Source organism: Equus asinus, chromosome 2, assembly GCF_041296235.1.
Source record: "Equus asinus isolate D_3611 breed Donkey chromosome 2, EquAss-T2T_v2, whole genome shotgun sequence".
Lineage (NCBI taxonomy): Eukaryota > Metazoa > Chordata > Mammalia > Perissodactyla > Equidae > Equus > Equus asinus.
The window spans coordinates 99015655-99031102 of record NC_091791.1 but is presented as its reverse complement, the minus strand read 5'-3'; the positions used below and the strand labels follow the sequence as shown (position 1 = coordinate 99031102).

General features: G+C 48.8%; 1 protein-coding gene across 2 annotated transcripts in view; it reads left to right on the top strand.

The window, feature by feature from the left end:
* Positions 1 to 9162, top strand: part of ALPK3 (alpha kinase 3) — a 47851-nt gene extending 38689 nt beyond the window's left edge. For both annotated transcript variants that reach the window (XM_044760823.2, XM_044760811.2), the window contains 7 exons: positions 186 to 313; positions 446 to 481; positions 2650 to 2930; positions 3536 to 3624; positions 4433 to 4656; positions 6851 to 6899; positions 7492 to 9162. In XM_044760823.2, coding sequence (XP_044616758.2) covers positions 186 to 313; positions 446 to 481; positions 2650 to 2930; positions 3536 to 3624; positions 4433 to 4656; positions 6851 to 6899; positions 7492 to 7837 — 1153 coding nt within the window. In that variant the 3' untranslated portion in view covers positions 7838 to 9162. The remainder of the gene's footprint in view (positions 1 to 185; positions 314 to 445; positions 482 to 2649; positions 2931 to 3535; positions 3625 to 4432; positions 4657 to 6850; positions 6900 to 7491) is intronic.
* The last annotated feature ends 6286 nt before the right edge of the window (positions 9163 to 15448 follow it).

The following is a 15448-nucleotide window of genomic DNA, read 5'->3' as shown; positions in this document are numbered from 1 at the left end:
CCAGACCTGTGTGGTCCAGGACCAGCTCTTGACCACGGCACCTCTCGCCACCTGCCCCCGAGCTCTCAGAGCCGGAGTTCACGGCAGCCTCTGAGAGCCGCGTCTGAGGAGCCTCAGGACCGCTGTCAGTCCCCGGGCTGTGCCATGGTGATGGCCCTCACAGGAGGGGTCTCCACTCTCTGCAGTGCAGGGGATGAGGGGCCGGCGGCCTTGGCCATCGTGCAGGCATCCCCCGTAGACTGTGGCATGTATCGATGCACCATCCACAACGAGCACGGCTCGGCCTCCACGGACTTCTGCCTCAGCCCCGAGGGTGAGTGTGTCCCCCCCAGTTCTCTGCCCCGCTTGGCTCCTGAGGGAGGGCAGTGCTCATCTTCGCAGAGATGGTGATCTCAGGGCAGGCCAGCCTGAGGGCAGCTGCTTTCTCTTCTTTTTCTCCACATAGTGCTGTCAGGATTCATCTCCAGAGAGGAAGGTGAAGGTACGGTGCCCCTCTGGGGGAGGGGCGGGTGGGCCTTTGTCCCTGCCTCTGCCCCCTGCAGGGAAGACCTTCTTGAAGGACTTGGAATCTGTTCCAGATGCTATGTTAACCCCCACATTCAGCTGCCCTTTGCTTCCTGGTTTAGGATACGGCTTGGGGAGGAGGCTGGAGGAGAACTGCTCTTTCAGAAGGTTGTGGGGGAAGAAGTGGCCAAGGGGCGCCATTCCACAGCGAGTTAATTCAGCCTTGTGCCCTTTGCCCGCGTCAGAGCCCCTGATCAAGGGCAGGACCCGCCACCAGGGCTCCTCTTATCCTGCCAGCTCCCTTCCAGAGTTTCTCCCATGGTCTGTGGACCCCTGTATTAGACTCATATGGGGAGCCTGCTAAAAATGTAGTTTCTTGGGCCCTACTACTGAAATCCTTGATCACCGTTACTGGGGAAGGACCTAGAAAAATGGCATTCTCAGTAGGCTCCCTGGAGATTGTGACATTCCCCAGTTTGATAAGCATTTTAAAGGCCCAAACATTTGAGGGTCTGTACTACTCCTGAGAGAGACACACAGAGGCTTTGGGCTATGGAGGCAACTGGTGATGGACGGACTTCTAGAACTTTGTCTGCCAACCAATGCATTAATTCCTTCCTTCCTTCACTCATTCAATCACTCATTCATTCAGCTAGTGCCTATTGTTCAGTTATCAAATCGAATTTAATCAATATCAAATATAACCTCACACCTAGAAAGTTAGTAATGGTTCTTTGATATCATCAGATTCCCCCACTTGCCCAATAAAGTGTTGGTTTATTCGAATTAGGAGGTGCTGATTGCTTTTGGCTGATATATTTCTTGCATCTCTCTAATAGAGAACACTTCTTCCTTGATTTGTTTTTCCTCCTTGTCATTTATGGGTTGAAATCACTTGTGTAGAATTTCTTACAGTCTAGGTTTTGTTGATTACGTCACCATTTAACATGTTCTTTCATTTATGTACTTCTAAACTGGTAGTCAGATCAAGAGGCTTAGTCAGATTCAGGTGCATTTTGTGGGGGGTGGCACAGGCAAGAATGCTTCACAGGCATGCTGTGTATTTCCTTTTGCATCCGATCTGGAGGTACATAATGTCTGATTGTTTTACTAATGTTAAGATTGATCACTGGATTCACTCAGGTGTTTTCTGTCTGATCCATCCCTTTTCAAAGCTGAAAAACTGTATCTGAGACAACCCTCGTCGTTTTCTAGGGGTTTTGGCAGTCCCTGATTATTGCCCAAATCCATTTTTTCATTAGGATTTGCAATATGGAGTATTTTAGTTCTATCGTGTCTTCTTCATTCATTAGTTTTTCTGTAAAGAAGAAATGGTTGTTTGGTTACCCTGAGTTGGTGCCCTAGCACCCTCCAAAGGTTACTGGTGAGGTTAGTGGGGGTTTTTTGGGGGGAGGGTGTTTGTCAATTACAATTATGAACATATGGGTTTTTGACATATTTGATACATTCATTGCATTGCAGAAATTATTCTTTTGTTGATAAGATTGTCTGATTTTGGCCAATGGAAGCTCCTTCAGAAGGTGGGCTCCTGTGTCCTTTTGACAAGCCTCTGGTCATTTTTGATAGCTTCTTCGCTTTCTGGTCTGACAAGATGTTTCCGGTCCGCCTGGTACACTTCCTGGCCTAGACCTGGAATCAAGCATTTCTCCAGGGAGCTCTGCTTCCTTTTAGTGGGAAATGGTATTTAGTGATCACAATTTGAGCATGAGCGATGCTCAGTGTTGCTGGATTAGTCCTGCAAACTTTTTGTTTCCGTCAAACATGTTGGTTGAGACGGAGTCATTTATTCATTTGATCAAAACAACTAATTCTAAAGCAGAGTGATTCTGGTATTTTGTATTGATTGCCACTTGCACAGAAATACCCTGCCTTCCACAGACACTGACTCAGTCCTTATGATGTGGTAGGCACACTGGAGCACTGTTAAACGACAGGGGTTGTATCAGACACAGTTTCTGCCCTGAGGAGCTCAGGATCTGGTAGGGGTATACACCCAAAGAGCATAATGGACAGAGTGGGTGCACCAGGGTGGTAGGGTGGGAGACGCTTCTGATCTTTTCCTACCCTACTGACCCCACATCAGTCAGGCCTCTAGTTTTCCACATTTTTCCTGTTCCCCTTCAGTTGGAGAAGAGATTGAGATGACCCCCATGGTGTTTGCTAAGGGTCTGGCTGACTCTGGCTGCTGGGGGGACAAGCTGTTTGGGCGCCTGGTGAGCGAGGAGCTACAAGGGGGTGGCTATGGTTTTGGCCTTCGGAAGGCCTCCCAGGCCAAGGTCATCTACGGGCTGGAACCCATCTTCGAGTCAGGCCGCACGTGTGTCATCAAGGTGTCCAGTCTGCTTATGTTTGGACCCAGCAGTGAGACTTCTCTCTTGGGCAGAAACTATGACGTCACCATTCAGGTACACATCCCATCCCCCTGCCCCATCCTTCTGCGCTCTCACCTTCTGCCCTTTCCCAGATTGGGTCCTGGTGGGAAGCCCGTTGTGGAGGCAGGAGCCATCTCAGTCTCAACCTTAGGAGGCTCCTGGGATGGACCTTGAGGAGAACCTGAGACGTGGCCCTGGCTATGTCTTCGGAGCCATGGTTTTTAAACTATATTTTTGCAGCAGAAACCTTTTCCTCCGCCCTCAAACATATAGTGCACAGAAGCTGTAAATGTGAGATAAAAGGGGAGTGACTGGGTGCGGTGGATGGTCTGTGCTCTGCCCATTCAGTGTCTTTCTTGCTCTGCACAGCATGGCCCCTGGGGCACTGCCACCTGTCGCTAGGGCTCACAGAACCACAGTTTGGAAACGACTTTGCAAACAAGTTCAGAGCCTCTTGTTTTACAAACCAGAAAAATGAAGTGCAGAGTAGGGAGCAAGGGAGGAGCGAACCCGACCTGCCTCGGGACTGGAGTGCCCCCTGTAGTCCTCTAGCGGATGGCCCTCCCACTTAGAGCCAGGCATGAAAGAGAACACGGGGGCTTCCTTGCTGATCAGATTTTGTTCTCTTTGATCCACAGGGGTGCAAGATCCAGAACATGAGTCGGGAGTACTGCAAAATCTTTGCGGCTGAAGCCCGGGCTGCACCAGGCTTTGGGGAAGTGCCTGAGTAAGTGCACAGGGAGGGGGACGTGTCCTGTGCAGACCTGTTGACTTGAGCTTCTGCAAAGAACAGTGATTTCATAGCCTCCCAGGGGCATCCTGATTATGGCCATGTGCAAATGGGCCCACAGCTAACCCAGTGCTCAGCTCAATGGCCCCGTAAAAATCTAGAAATAAAGACCACTGCCCATTTGGGAAAAGCCTCTGCTCTGGTCTTCAGTCTCCACGCACTCACTTTAATTCCCATCCCTTAGCCCAGTTTTTGGTGATGGCAGGGTTTAGGCACAGCGAATTCTGGGCCTCTCTGAAGGCGATGGAGTAGCCTAAGCTTCTAGGCAGACTGGTCCGTACTCGCCTGTGGTGGGCAGACAGAGTCAGTGCGGGTTTTTGTAGGAGTCAGTTATAAATGGTAATTGCTTCCGTTTTGAGACCTGAACTCTGACTCTTGAATATTGGGGTCTGGCTGGCCTTCAGCCACAGTCTGGTTGAATCCTCTCTAGAGGTGTTTCTTTTTGTTTGACACACACTGGTCTCGGTCCCTCACCCAAGCACAGGTTCCCCCTGGGGTCTAAGCACTGTGCAGTTCTAATTGCACTGACCTCAGAGGACGGACGGGACCCTGACGCCAATGGCCTCCGTTTCCTTTCTTGGACTCAGGGTGGAGCTCCCCTCTCCTGCTGCCTTTCAGTCTCGGGGCTGAGAATTCCATCCTTAGAAGGGCCCTCCTTTTAGACCCAAGAGTATAGAATTGAGACAGAGGGAGGCGCTTTCTGGGGCTATACTCCCTGCTCACTGCAGGCTGAAACTATGTTTAGGATCATCCCACTGTATCTGATCTATCGGCCTGCAAACAATATCCCGTATGCCACCCTGGAGGAGGACCTGGGCAAGCCCCTGGAATCTTACTGTTCCCGGGACTGGGGCTGTGCTGCGGGTCCAGCAGCACCTAGCAGCTCTGAGGCCATGCAGAAATGCCAGACCTTCCAGCACTGGCTGTATCTGTGGACAAACGGCAGCTTCCTTGTCACAGATTTGGCAGGTATGAGGGTCTGAGGGGGCGAGTGTGCATGGATGTGGGAGCACATGGAGGGGGCAGTGTCGTGGTGCTCGGTGACTAGTCTACAACACACTTTGTATTTCTTCTCCTTTGCTTTTCTCAGTAAACTTGTAAAGCAGGTTGTATGCAACCGTAACACATTCCAGGCCTCATGTAGCCTAGTCTGTAACTGCAGCTGCAGTTAAAGGGATGCACTCCAGGCTCCACTTGAAATTAAAAAGGAATTTATTTCAAAGAACATTACATGGGCTCTAATTCAAAACCCACAACCACCTTTTCAAAATCTCCCTTCCTCCCTTCCCTGCCACTTTGCTCTGGACTTTCTCACTCTCCACACTTTCCCAACTCTCATTTCCCTCCTAGCACACATGGCTTTATTGTCCTTTTCTCCCTCCCTCCCTGCCTGCCCCTCCATCTTTGTTAGCTTTTTATCATGTAAACCAACTTGCTCTCTGGCTTCTTTTTAGCTTTGTTGCTATTTCTCCCATTACTCAGATTCTCGCCAAGAAAGGAAGGCCAGCAAGCCTGAATCTTTCCTTCTTTGACCAGTCTTCTCCAGGCCCACTCTCTTGAACCAGAACTGGGCGGGGCAAGGAAGAGAGAAAATTTTCTCTACAGTGGGAGTAGAGGAATGCTGGGAATATCACACATCATTACGTCTTGTCCCTGTTGTAAATAAATGAGGAAATCAAGGGCCAGAGATAGAAAACTGGCTCAAATGTGCTTTCCATGGGGGCTAAACTGCCTAGTAAATGTTGTATATATAACTCCATCATTAAACCATTTATCGGTCACTCTATTTGTTAACTTGTAAATTTACCCTTACTAAATATTGGAAAGATAAAAAGGTGAATTAGGAATAGTCATTGTCCTCAAGAAGCTGTGATAGGTGTCCCAATTTCTACAGTGAGATGATGATAACTTGATATAGTAGAAGGACTTGGCAGTCAAAGCAATTCGATTTAAGTCTAGGTCTCATTGTTTTCTGGCTGGGTCTTGTTTTACAGAGAAGAAAACTGAAGCTCAGACAGGTTAGGTCATTTCGTCTCTCTGAGCTTCAGTTTCCTTTCCCTCCCTAGTAATAATAATATCTTCCTACCCATCTCTCAGACTTGTTATGAGGACGACATGAGACTGTATTTGTGAAAGCCTTCTGCAAACTAAAATTCTGTGCAAGTATAAAGGATCACCATTATTATAATGCAAAATGGAATGCGATACATGCTGAAAGAGAAAGGGCAAAGAAATTAATATTTGTTGCATAACTACTGTGTTTCAGACACTAAATGAGAGTCCTACACATACTGTGATCTTCCTAACACCCCTGCAAGGTGGGCAATATTATCCCTTTTCACAGTTGAAGATTAGAGATAGTGACTTGCCAAGATCACACTGTGGTCTCAGCCCTGTTAGTGAAGGGCACGTTCCTAGAACAATGTGACTGGACAGTCTGAAGATGGGGAAAGAGGGCCACAAGTCTAACGCTGCATGCAAGATGCTGGAATGGACTGGCCAGAGTGGAGAGACTTTTCCTGCATCACCGTTTTGCCTGGCTCTATCTTTCCAAAGCTGTCTTAACCTAGAAGACCACCTTGGCTTCCTGGAGTGCTTGCTTGCTGCCTTCATGAGTACACAGAAGCCAGTGTCATCCAGTGTTACATTTCTGCTGGTCCAGCCCTGATTTACCTTACCATTCCCACCTTCTCTCTCTTGCCCAGCTAGGCTAATCTGTTAAAAGGAAGGAGGAAGTTTTAGCTCAAAGCCAGAGGCCAGCCCAGTTTGTGAGCTAATCTCCTCCAGTAGAAGCAGGATTGCACAGCTGGAAGAGTTTTGGATCTGGGAGTAAGCAAAATTGAGCTTTTACTGACTTACAGTGGCCATTGCACACAGTCAGTGCTCAGGTATAAAATGAATGAATAAATGTGACTTTGCTCCAGTCACTTAACTCTGAGCCTATCTCCTTACTTGTAAAAATGGGAATGTTATTACTGCTAATGATACAGAGATACCCACACTGCCTGAGAGTCAGGCCAGTCGTGATGACCCAGTGAGAGGTACCTGTTGATGTGCCCTGAAACCTGGTAGGTTTCCATCTAAAGTGATACCCACCTGGGAGACATGGGGGCCCTAGCGCCAGCCCAGGCTGCCATCAACTCCCCACTTTCTCTCTTTTCAGGGGTTGACTGGAAGATGACTGATGTGCAGATAGCTACAAAACTGCGAGGGTGAGTGGTTCTCGGGGACAGAATGCCCTCAGAGAGTCTTCTCGGGGCATAAAATGTCAAAGTTCTGCTGGTCTCCATCCATGAGGTGCTGGACCTGTGGCCAAATGGTCCCAGTTGCACCCATGGCCATGTAGTAACAACCTAGGGGCCACTGACCCTCTGACCCCAGGTCTGGACCAGCAGCTATTGACGCCCACACACAGGATCACCTGCGATCCTGGGCACTCCATGCACCTGCTCCTCTTCCTTCTCACTTGAGAAAGCTCATCATGATGCAGATGAGCACGAGCCCTGTGACTACAGGGCTGACCTGGAGTCTGCTGTACTTTATATTAAAAAGGCAGATCATCCTCACACCAGTTAATGTCCCACTTGATGAATTCCATGAGCCAGGGTGTGATGAACCTGAGGTTAGAGTTGAAGTCTTTGGTGCCTCCACCTGAGGTAGTACCCAGGTAGACTCCCCAGCACCCCCAGGTAGGGTAGGATGGACCTTGGGCACAACACCCTGGCCATGGCCATCCCAAAGTCAGCCCCCAAGGACTCTCCCCTTGGGTGGGACTTTCACATGGCTCTTACTGTTTGACTGCAGATACCAAGGCCTCAAGGAGAGCTGCTTCCCTGCCCTGCTGGACCAGTTTGCCTCCTCCCACCAGTGCAACACCTTCTGTGAGATGCTGGGGCTAAAACCCCTCAAGGGCCCTGAGGCTGCCCATCCCCAAGCCAAGGCCAAAGGTTCCAAGAGTCCATCTGCCGGCAGGAAAGGCCCCCAGCTGAGTCCTCAGACCCAGAAGAAAGGCCCCCCCAGTCCCCAGGGCACCCGGAAGAGTGCCCCAAGCTCCAAGGCCACCCCTCAGGCCTCAGAGGCAGTTGCCACCCAATTATTGGGACCACCTCTCATCCAAGAGAGGGGCTCCAAGGCCCAGGGCATGCGGTAGCCCCCACCGGAGGCTGGGGGCCTCCACCCAGCAGCAGACCAACAAGGAAGCAGTTCGAACCGATGGAGACTTTCCCAATACAGAACTAACCGGAGAAGGCGCACTGAAGAGGTACTACTTGGGGGCCTCGCTGAGCAGCCTCTCCTCAGTCAGTCCTCGTCAGATGGCTTTGGTGTGTGGCAGACAGCCCAGTGGCCTCTCCTGGTGCCATCATCACCCAGGGCTCCCAGGCCCCACCTCCAAGTGCCTGGAGGCCTAGGCCCTCCTTGAAGTTTACACTCGCCACTGCTGGAGGCTCCCCTGAGTCCTCTGCATGAGTTCTGCACCCCAACCCCTTGCCCCAGCCTGACCCTGCCGTGAACGTTGTCCTCGGGGGGCCTGCAGGCCAGCAGTTACCCTCTTCCCTCTGCTTGGCCCTGATGTCTCCCTGTCCTCAGGGCTCCAGACCTCCTCTGCTGTGTCTGGCCTGCTGACTCTCAGGGTGTCTTCTCTTCCAGCTACTCTGCCTCATTCATCCCAGCTTACCCTACCACTAATCTGCCCCTCAGCCCACATGTGTCCCGGGGCCCTTCCAGAGCCTGTCCTGTCCTTGTGCAGTGGTCTTTGGTGACGTGTGTTCATGCTCTTCCTCCCCTCATCACTCAGGCACTCACTCACCTGCTTCCCATGCTCCCTTGCACCCCGTCCCCTACCTCCACCCCCCCATCCCTGGCTTTAGCCCAACCGCAGCCTGCTGCCTGACCTTCACAGACTCTCTGCTTGTCCCCTCGCCCAAGGGCTTCCCTACTGACTCTGCACCCTACCCACCATACCCAGGTGAGGAGCAGACCCTCTGTCCTCTCTGTCCGCCCTAGTACATTCTTCCACTACTTCTCCCAGGCCCTCTGCCCATGAGATGAGAGCTGGCATGAGGGTTGTGTCAGCAGATATGGTCAGAGGGAAGCTGTTGACTTTGAGGGACCTTGTGCTCCATACTGGAAGGAGGTAGGGTCACAGTGAATTTCACATCCCCCCTTGACCAGGGATGGAGGGCTGTGGCTCTTCTCTATGGGAGAGTATGCATGGGAGTTCTAGGAAGGATGCCATCTATCCACACACTGGGGCGGAGGGGTATCTGTGCCTGGGAATTAGGACCCTGCCTTCAACCATTAGCTCTTGATCCTGAGGCTCCAGCTCTGGGGCCTCATATATGGGCTCCCAAGGAATTGCTGTGCTTGGCCTAGCACCCTGGGTCCTTCCTGAGAGCCCCTCCTTGAGGCCTGGGATGTGTGGGTCTGGAGCTGGCCTGCTCCCCCTTGGAATGCAATAAAGGCAGCAACTGTGTATCCTGCTCGCCCTCATCTGGTGTGGTTGTAGGTATATGGGGTCAGGGTCCCCTCTCTCCAGGCAGGTTCTCTGAGGGTGTCCTACAGTCCCTGGGCCCACTGGAAAAATGAATCCGTGTTTTGGTTCCTGGATCAGCATTCAGTCTCAGCTTTCTGTGGCCACAGCCAGACAGTCTGTGCTTCTTGTACAGCTGGGCTGATGGCTTTTACCCCTTAGCAGTGTATCTGGGGGACCTGGGCCTTTGGAATTTCTCCTTCATTTGGAAGAGGAATGCAAAGGAAGGAACCCAGGAAGGAAGAGCAGAGCTGGGGGCTGGCTCTGCTCCCTCCACTGTAGCAAGACCAGCCCAGGGGACAACCAGCGTCTGCCTCTCAGCTACTCCCTGACCGTTTCCTGCTTCCCAAGCTACAGAGAGACTTCTCATTCCCACCCCACCCCACCACCAGGCCTTTCTTTGCCTGACATTCGCCCTCTCCATTTTGACATTTCTGATTTCTCTACCTCCTCTTGTGCTCAGGTGACTCTCCACTTTTTCCTCTTGCCCCAGTGTGCCCCCAGCTCTCCCAGCCTGCATATCCAGATTGCTTTGGTGAGCGGAGAGCTGGAATATTGTTCATTCATTTGGTCATTCATCCATTCATTCAGCAGACATATAATGAGCATCTACTTTATGCCAGACCCTAAGCTGACAGCTATTGGGAGGCAAAGATGTTTGAGGTGGTCTCAAAAGAGACTCTTTCCATTGGGTTTCTTAGGTTTTGAGCAACAGAAATGGACTTGGACCAACTTAAGCAAGGAGAAAAGGTTCATAGGAAGGATGTTGGAGTAGCTCACAGAACCAAAGGAATAGCTGAACAATTGCTGTTGAGATGGGTGGGAGCCAGGGCAGCTCCAGAACTTGCCTCCCAGAAGCTGCTGCTGTTGGCAGATCAACATCAACCAGCTATTGATTCCAGTGGGTCTCCCTCCGCTCCAGATTCAAATTCCTGTCCTGGAGCTCAGGGCATCACGGAGTAGGAGAGATGCATTTTTCCAAAGAATGGGAAGAATAGTGGAGGATGGGAGGGTAGAAAGGGCTTGGTAGGCAACAACAAAAGATACCCTCACACACACACACACACACACACTCTGTTCTTCCCATCTGATGTATTATGACTCTCCCACATACAACCAAAAGCAAATTCCTCTCTGCTTGGGGAGATCTTTCAAGGTCACATCCCATGACTAAGCCCAGGGGTAACCAGGGCTACCCTTCTCTGAAGTCCAGTGTCACTAATGATACTCTTCCCTCTTTTATCACAATCCTGTTTTGAAATTCTGCAACCTGTGCATTAACTGGTAAAATTAACTATATTCAGCCAAAGTTATATAACCCAGCAAGAAAGGAAGTGTGGGTAAAGGCTATAGTCCATTTTTATAACTGGTCATGAAAACTAGTGTTTATGACTAGGGATTTTTTGCCTGTTGGCGTGTTCCAAACCTTCACTTCCAAAGACCAGCTCCTTAGTGGTCCTTCCTGTGTGGCAGGCATTTACCACTGGACATGACAGTACCAGGAAGCACTCTAGGAGTCCCCCACGTCCATCTGTAGTCCTGACCCCCTTTTACGTAGCAGCAATCATGTTTTCCCTTGATATGGTTAGTCGTCCTAGCTACTCCCATAACGACTTGTTATGTGTCACTCAGAGGTATAAGGAGCCTGAAATGGCTGGGTGCCTCAGCTTCCAAGTCACTTGAATCATTACTGTGACTTTTTGAGGATGTGTTTCCTTGGGGACTAAAACCTCTGTACTAGCCTGGTCCCAAACATCAGGCATGAAAAAGCATTGAGACGTAGTGATAACACGCCCCTCTCCACCCTACTTCCTAGCCTGCAGGAGAAATTGCACCATGAATTGGTTGCCAGTTCAGAGCTTATGCGGTATCCTGTGGGGCCCAATCCAACTTTGCAAGGTATTGTTTCTGGTGCTGTAGATGAGTTTTCAACAAACCATTCACCATACTATCAAGCTAACAGCTTCTAGACTGTGGGGATCCTGACAAGATGAGTTAATGCCATAGGCATCAACCCATTACTTTACTTTTGCTGTAAAGTGTGTTCTTTGGTTGAATGCAGTATGTGCGGATACCACAATGATGTTTACAGCACTTGGTAATTCCATGGATATTGATGGTGGGAGAGGTATGAGGGGTAAGGAAAGCAAATCCAAATTCAGAAGAGGGGCCCATAATTGTCAAGATGAATTCCTGCCCTCTTAAAGTCATAGGTATAGATTGAGGAGAGCTCAGCAGTAGGGCAGGAGGAGGCATCGTAGACGAGGGAGTAAGCAACCCACATGCACGGCTTGCCTGTGCCTTCAGAGTCCTATCCTGGAGCCTGCACCTAATGATGGAGTGCTTCTGGCTGTGCCTGACTATGGCTGGGTGGATCAGATAATCCCAGTTCACAAGGGGCTGTATGGCCACCTGGCATGCTGTAGCCAAGCATTTAGGCTCCCCTAGAGCTCAGTGGTAAGCCAGAAGGCAATGTCTCAAGAGGATAATTGTTATTTCTTGGCCAGAGCATTACTTGGTTCCAAACCCTGGGTTCCCCAGCCATATTTTTTTTAATCAAGACTTACCACAAGCTCCATAAAGCATTCTGCTCTGCCACAGTCTCCATATGGGTCCCCAGTAAGGCACAGACAGATACTTTAAGTGCCTTTGGATCTGCCAGGTCATATGGCCTGGTGGCAGAATCATTTGTACTAAAGACTTTCCAGGCTGGAGAGCCTTCACTTGATCAAGGCCCAACCCAAAGCTGGTGGCCTTCTAGGTCAGTTAGTAAATGGGTTGGAGCAAGATGCCCCAAAGGGACATTTTTGCCCGGAATTGGGCCTTGGTGGGATCAAACTGCAGAAAAGTTTTCTACATTATGGAGGAAATATTTTTACCTCAATAGACCCCTTGACCCCCAGGAACTTCATCAAGGGAGCAGACCTTTGCATTTATCTTCCACCTCTGACTTACATATATCTTACCAAGGAATCTCGGGAAACTGCTGATCAGCAGGATGCCATCGGTGTGATGGAACATTGTGGTGGTGGAGTCGAGGTCCCTGTGAGCCAGGTTGTGGCACAGAGCTAAACAGCAAAGATAGATCTTTAAGCCAGGACAGCAATGGAGTCCTGTTGCCCTGCCAGGGGAAGACGAATTGCTTCTGGTGTTCTTTGTTCATCAAAATGGAGGAAAACATGAATTCACTAGATCAAAAGATTCACACCAAATGCCAGGAGCTGGAGAAATGTGCTTTAGCGAGAAGTCCTTCTCTGGAACAGCACCTGTAATTGGAGTCATCCCTTTTTAAAGTCGTCAACAATCCGAGGACCTCCTGGCGTTTCACACTGGCTGAGCTGAGCTGTGGTAGGAATCACTATGACTTCACTCTCAAGTCTTGAGTAGTAACACTCATTTCTATACTTCCCCCGGGAATGCGGCATTACTTTTGATTGGTCATTTTGGTAGGGAGAGGAAATTCTAATAGCTTTTGCTTGTCCTATCCTGCTATGGTCACTCTTACCCCCAAATCAGAGAGGGGGTTATACCTGATTCCGAATATATCCATTTCAGCTATACAGTCAAAGTAACCCTTAGTTGGCTTTGAGATTCTCCTGGGTCTACTGTGGTGTAAAATTTGGTCTGTCATCCCCATTAATTTGCAGACCACTTGCTTTTCTATGTACTGTCCCCAGAAATTGGACTTAGATTGGAGCCAGTATCCTACAGAACCCCTCTCCCCAAATATGGTTATTTTCCCTGCCCTTCTATAGTTCCCAGATAAATGGACACACATCCCTTTGGGAAAAGCTGCAAGAGAAGTTCAAAATATGCATCTAAGTGTTAAAATAAGGTTTCCCTTCAAAGATATTTGACTTCCCTCCATTGAAGGTCTGGAAATTAAGTGGCAGATTTTTGACTCTACCTTGGCAGCTTGAGACAGACCTGTTTGCCCAACCAGAAGTCTTTAGTTATGGTAATAACCAGGTAATATCTTAAGGACTGTCTGGTCTTCTTCATCCCTGGGACCCAAAGATTGATTAACCACAGCTAGAGGTCCGGTTTCCATGCCCACATCCATTAGGATGATGACTCTACCTTGTCCTTCTATCTATCTCTGCTGCTGATATCAGGGGGCTCATTTTCATAGCAGCTCTTCCAACCAGCATTCCAGGCCAAGAGAAGAAAGCCAGCAGAGTCTCATCAATTTATTTCTCATGGCAAGGAGCGAGACCATCTTCTGGGTCCCGTCAGAGGACAAGTGAGAGGGTGAATGGGCTGGATGCATGCCAGGGACCCAATAAAGCATTCTTATCTCCTGAAATCTGTGAGTTCCTGCCTTTCTTGGATTTTTGGTCTTTTGATATAATTTAGTATGGGTGAACATTTGATGCAGATTTGTATTATCCAAACCCCCCAAAAATGGTAAGAACTGTATCTGGCTGTTTGAGCTTCTACATCGAATGTGGAATCTCTGGTAAGTGAACCTGTCAATAAATATAACCTGAACCAAAATTATGTTTTGCTATCTTGGCCAAACAGCCTTAAAAATGTTTCCTTAAATTTTCCCTATATTTTTTGACAATGTATATTAGCTAGTTCATACAGTTTCTTTTGAGTATAACGCTTGTTTTTCCTGACCTCGTTCTTCCTCTCATCCCTCGGGCTGTGTTGAGTGTGAATTCTGGTTACTGGCAGATCAACAGTGTAGTGTGGGGCAGGGTCTGGGTCTCAATTTTGTAACTTGATGTTGTCAGTACCCATGAGCTGATCAAACTCAGGGAGCTGTCTCACTCATTAAACTTACGAAAAAATGGAATTTGCACGCCAAAAACACACCTTGCTAATTTTTAAGGAGAAATTGAACCATTCGGGAGATTGGACACTTGTGTTTATCTGACAAGTAAATTCTTCCCTTCTTCTGAAAGGAAAAATTCAAGGGAAGCCCAATTATCAGAAGGTTGTTTGGCAAGCTTAGGACAAGTCAGACAAAGCTCAGTTCAACTCTAGCTTTACTGGCCATGTGAAGTTGAGCTTGTTACTTGACCTCTCTGAACTCAGATGCCTCATCTTTTTTTTTTTTTTAAAGATTTTATTTTTTCCTTTTTCTCCCCAAAGCCCCTCCGGTACATAGTTGTATATTCTTCGTTGTGGGTCCTTCTAGTTGTGGTATGTGGGACGCTGCCTCAGCGTGGTTTGATGAGCGGTGCCATGTCCGCACCCAGGATTCGAACCAACGAAACACTGGGTCGCCTGCAGCAGAGCGCGCGAACTCAACCACTCGGCCACGGGGCCAGCCCCTCAGATGCCTCATCTTTTTAAAAATCCTTTTACTAATACTTATGGACTGCCTATCACATGTGGTAATTCTGTGTCCTGGGAACTAATAGTGAACAAAACACACATAGACTCCTCCCTCTGGAGCTTAAGATCTAGCAGGGGAGACACACATTAAACAAGCACAACAAGAAATGTAAAAAGGCAAGTATTTAAGTATTAAGTGCTACAAAGCAGAAGACTAGGAGAGAACACCAGCTGGGTGTGGGACCTAAATTAGATTGGGGGTCTTTGGAGCCAACCTGAGGGCATGATATTTGAGCTGAGATCTGAAGGATATCCATCAAAGGAAGGGGAAGAGGAAGAGCGTACCAGACAGAGGAAACGACTTGTGCAAGGTTCTGAGTCAGGTTATGGTAGAGGGACAGAATGAAAGTTGGTGTGGCTGGTGCATGGTAAACAGGAGGACCACAGAATTGCAATATGTGGTTCAGAGAGAGGTGGGGCCAGGTTGAGGGAGGAGACTTGCATTGAACCCTAAGAGCAGTAGTGCATCAGTTAGGATCAGCTACAACTGGAAATGGTAGAGAAGCACGCAAGTGACAACGGTCTTAAGCAAGACAAAGTTATTTCTTCCTTAGGAAGAGGTCTGTAGGCAATAGGAGATCTGGACATGGTCCACCTAGGGCTGGCATGGCAGCCTCATTGAAATTGAGTTTCCCCCAGCTCTCTGCTCTACCCTCCCGACCCAAGTTGGAGTAATAATTGATCCCAAGTACAGTGTCATAAGTAGAACTAAAATAATGATGCAATTGTCAAACACTGGAGAACTGAATCTTTGTAGTATATGGTAGAGTCAATAGATAATGTCTAAAACAAAATAAAAAATAGTATCTATATTTATATTTTTATCAATCATCTATCCACCCACCCACCCACCCATACATCCATCCATCTATCATTCATCTATTT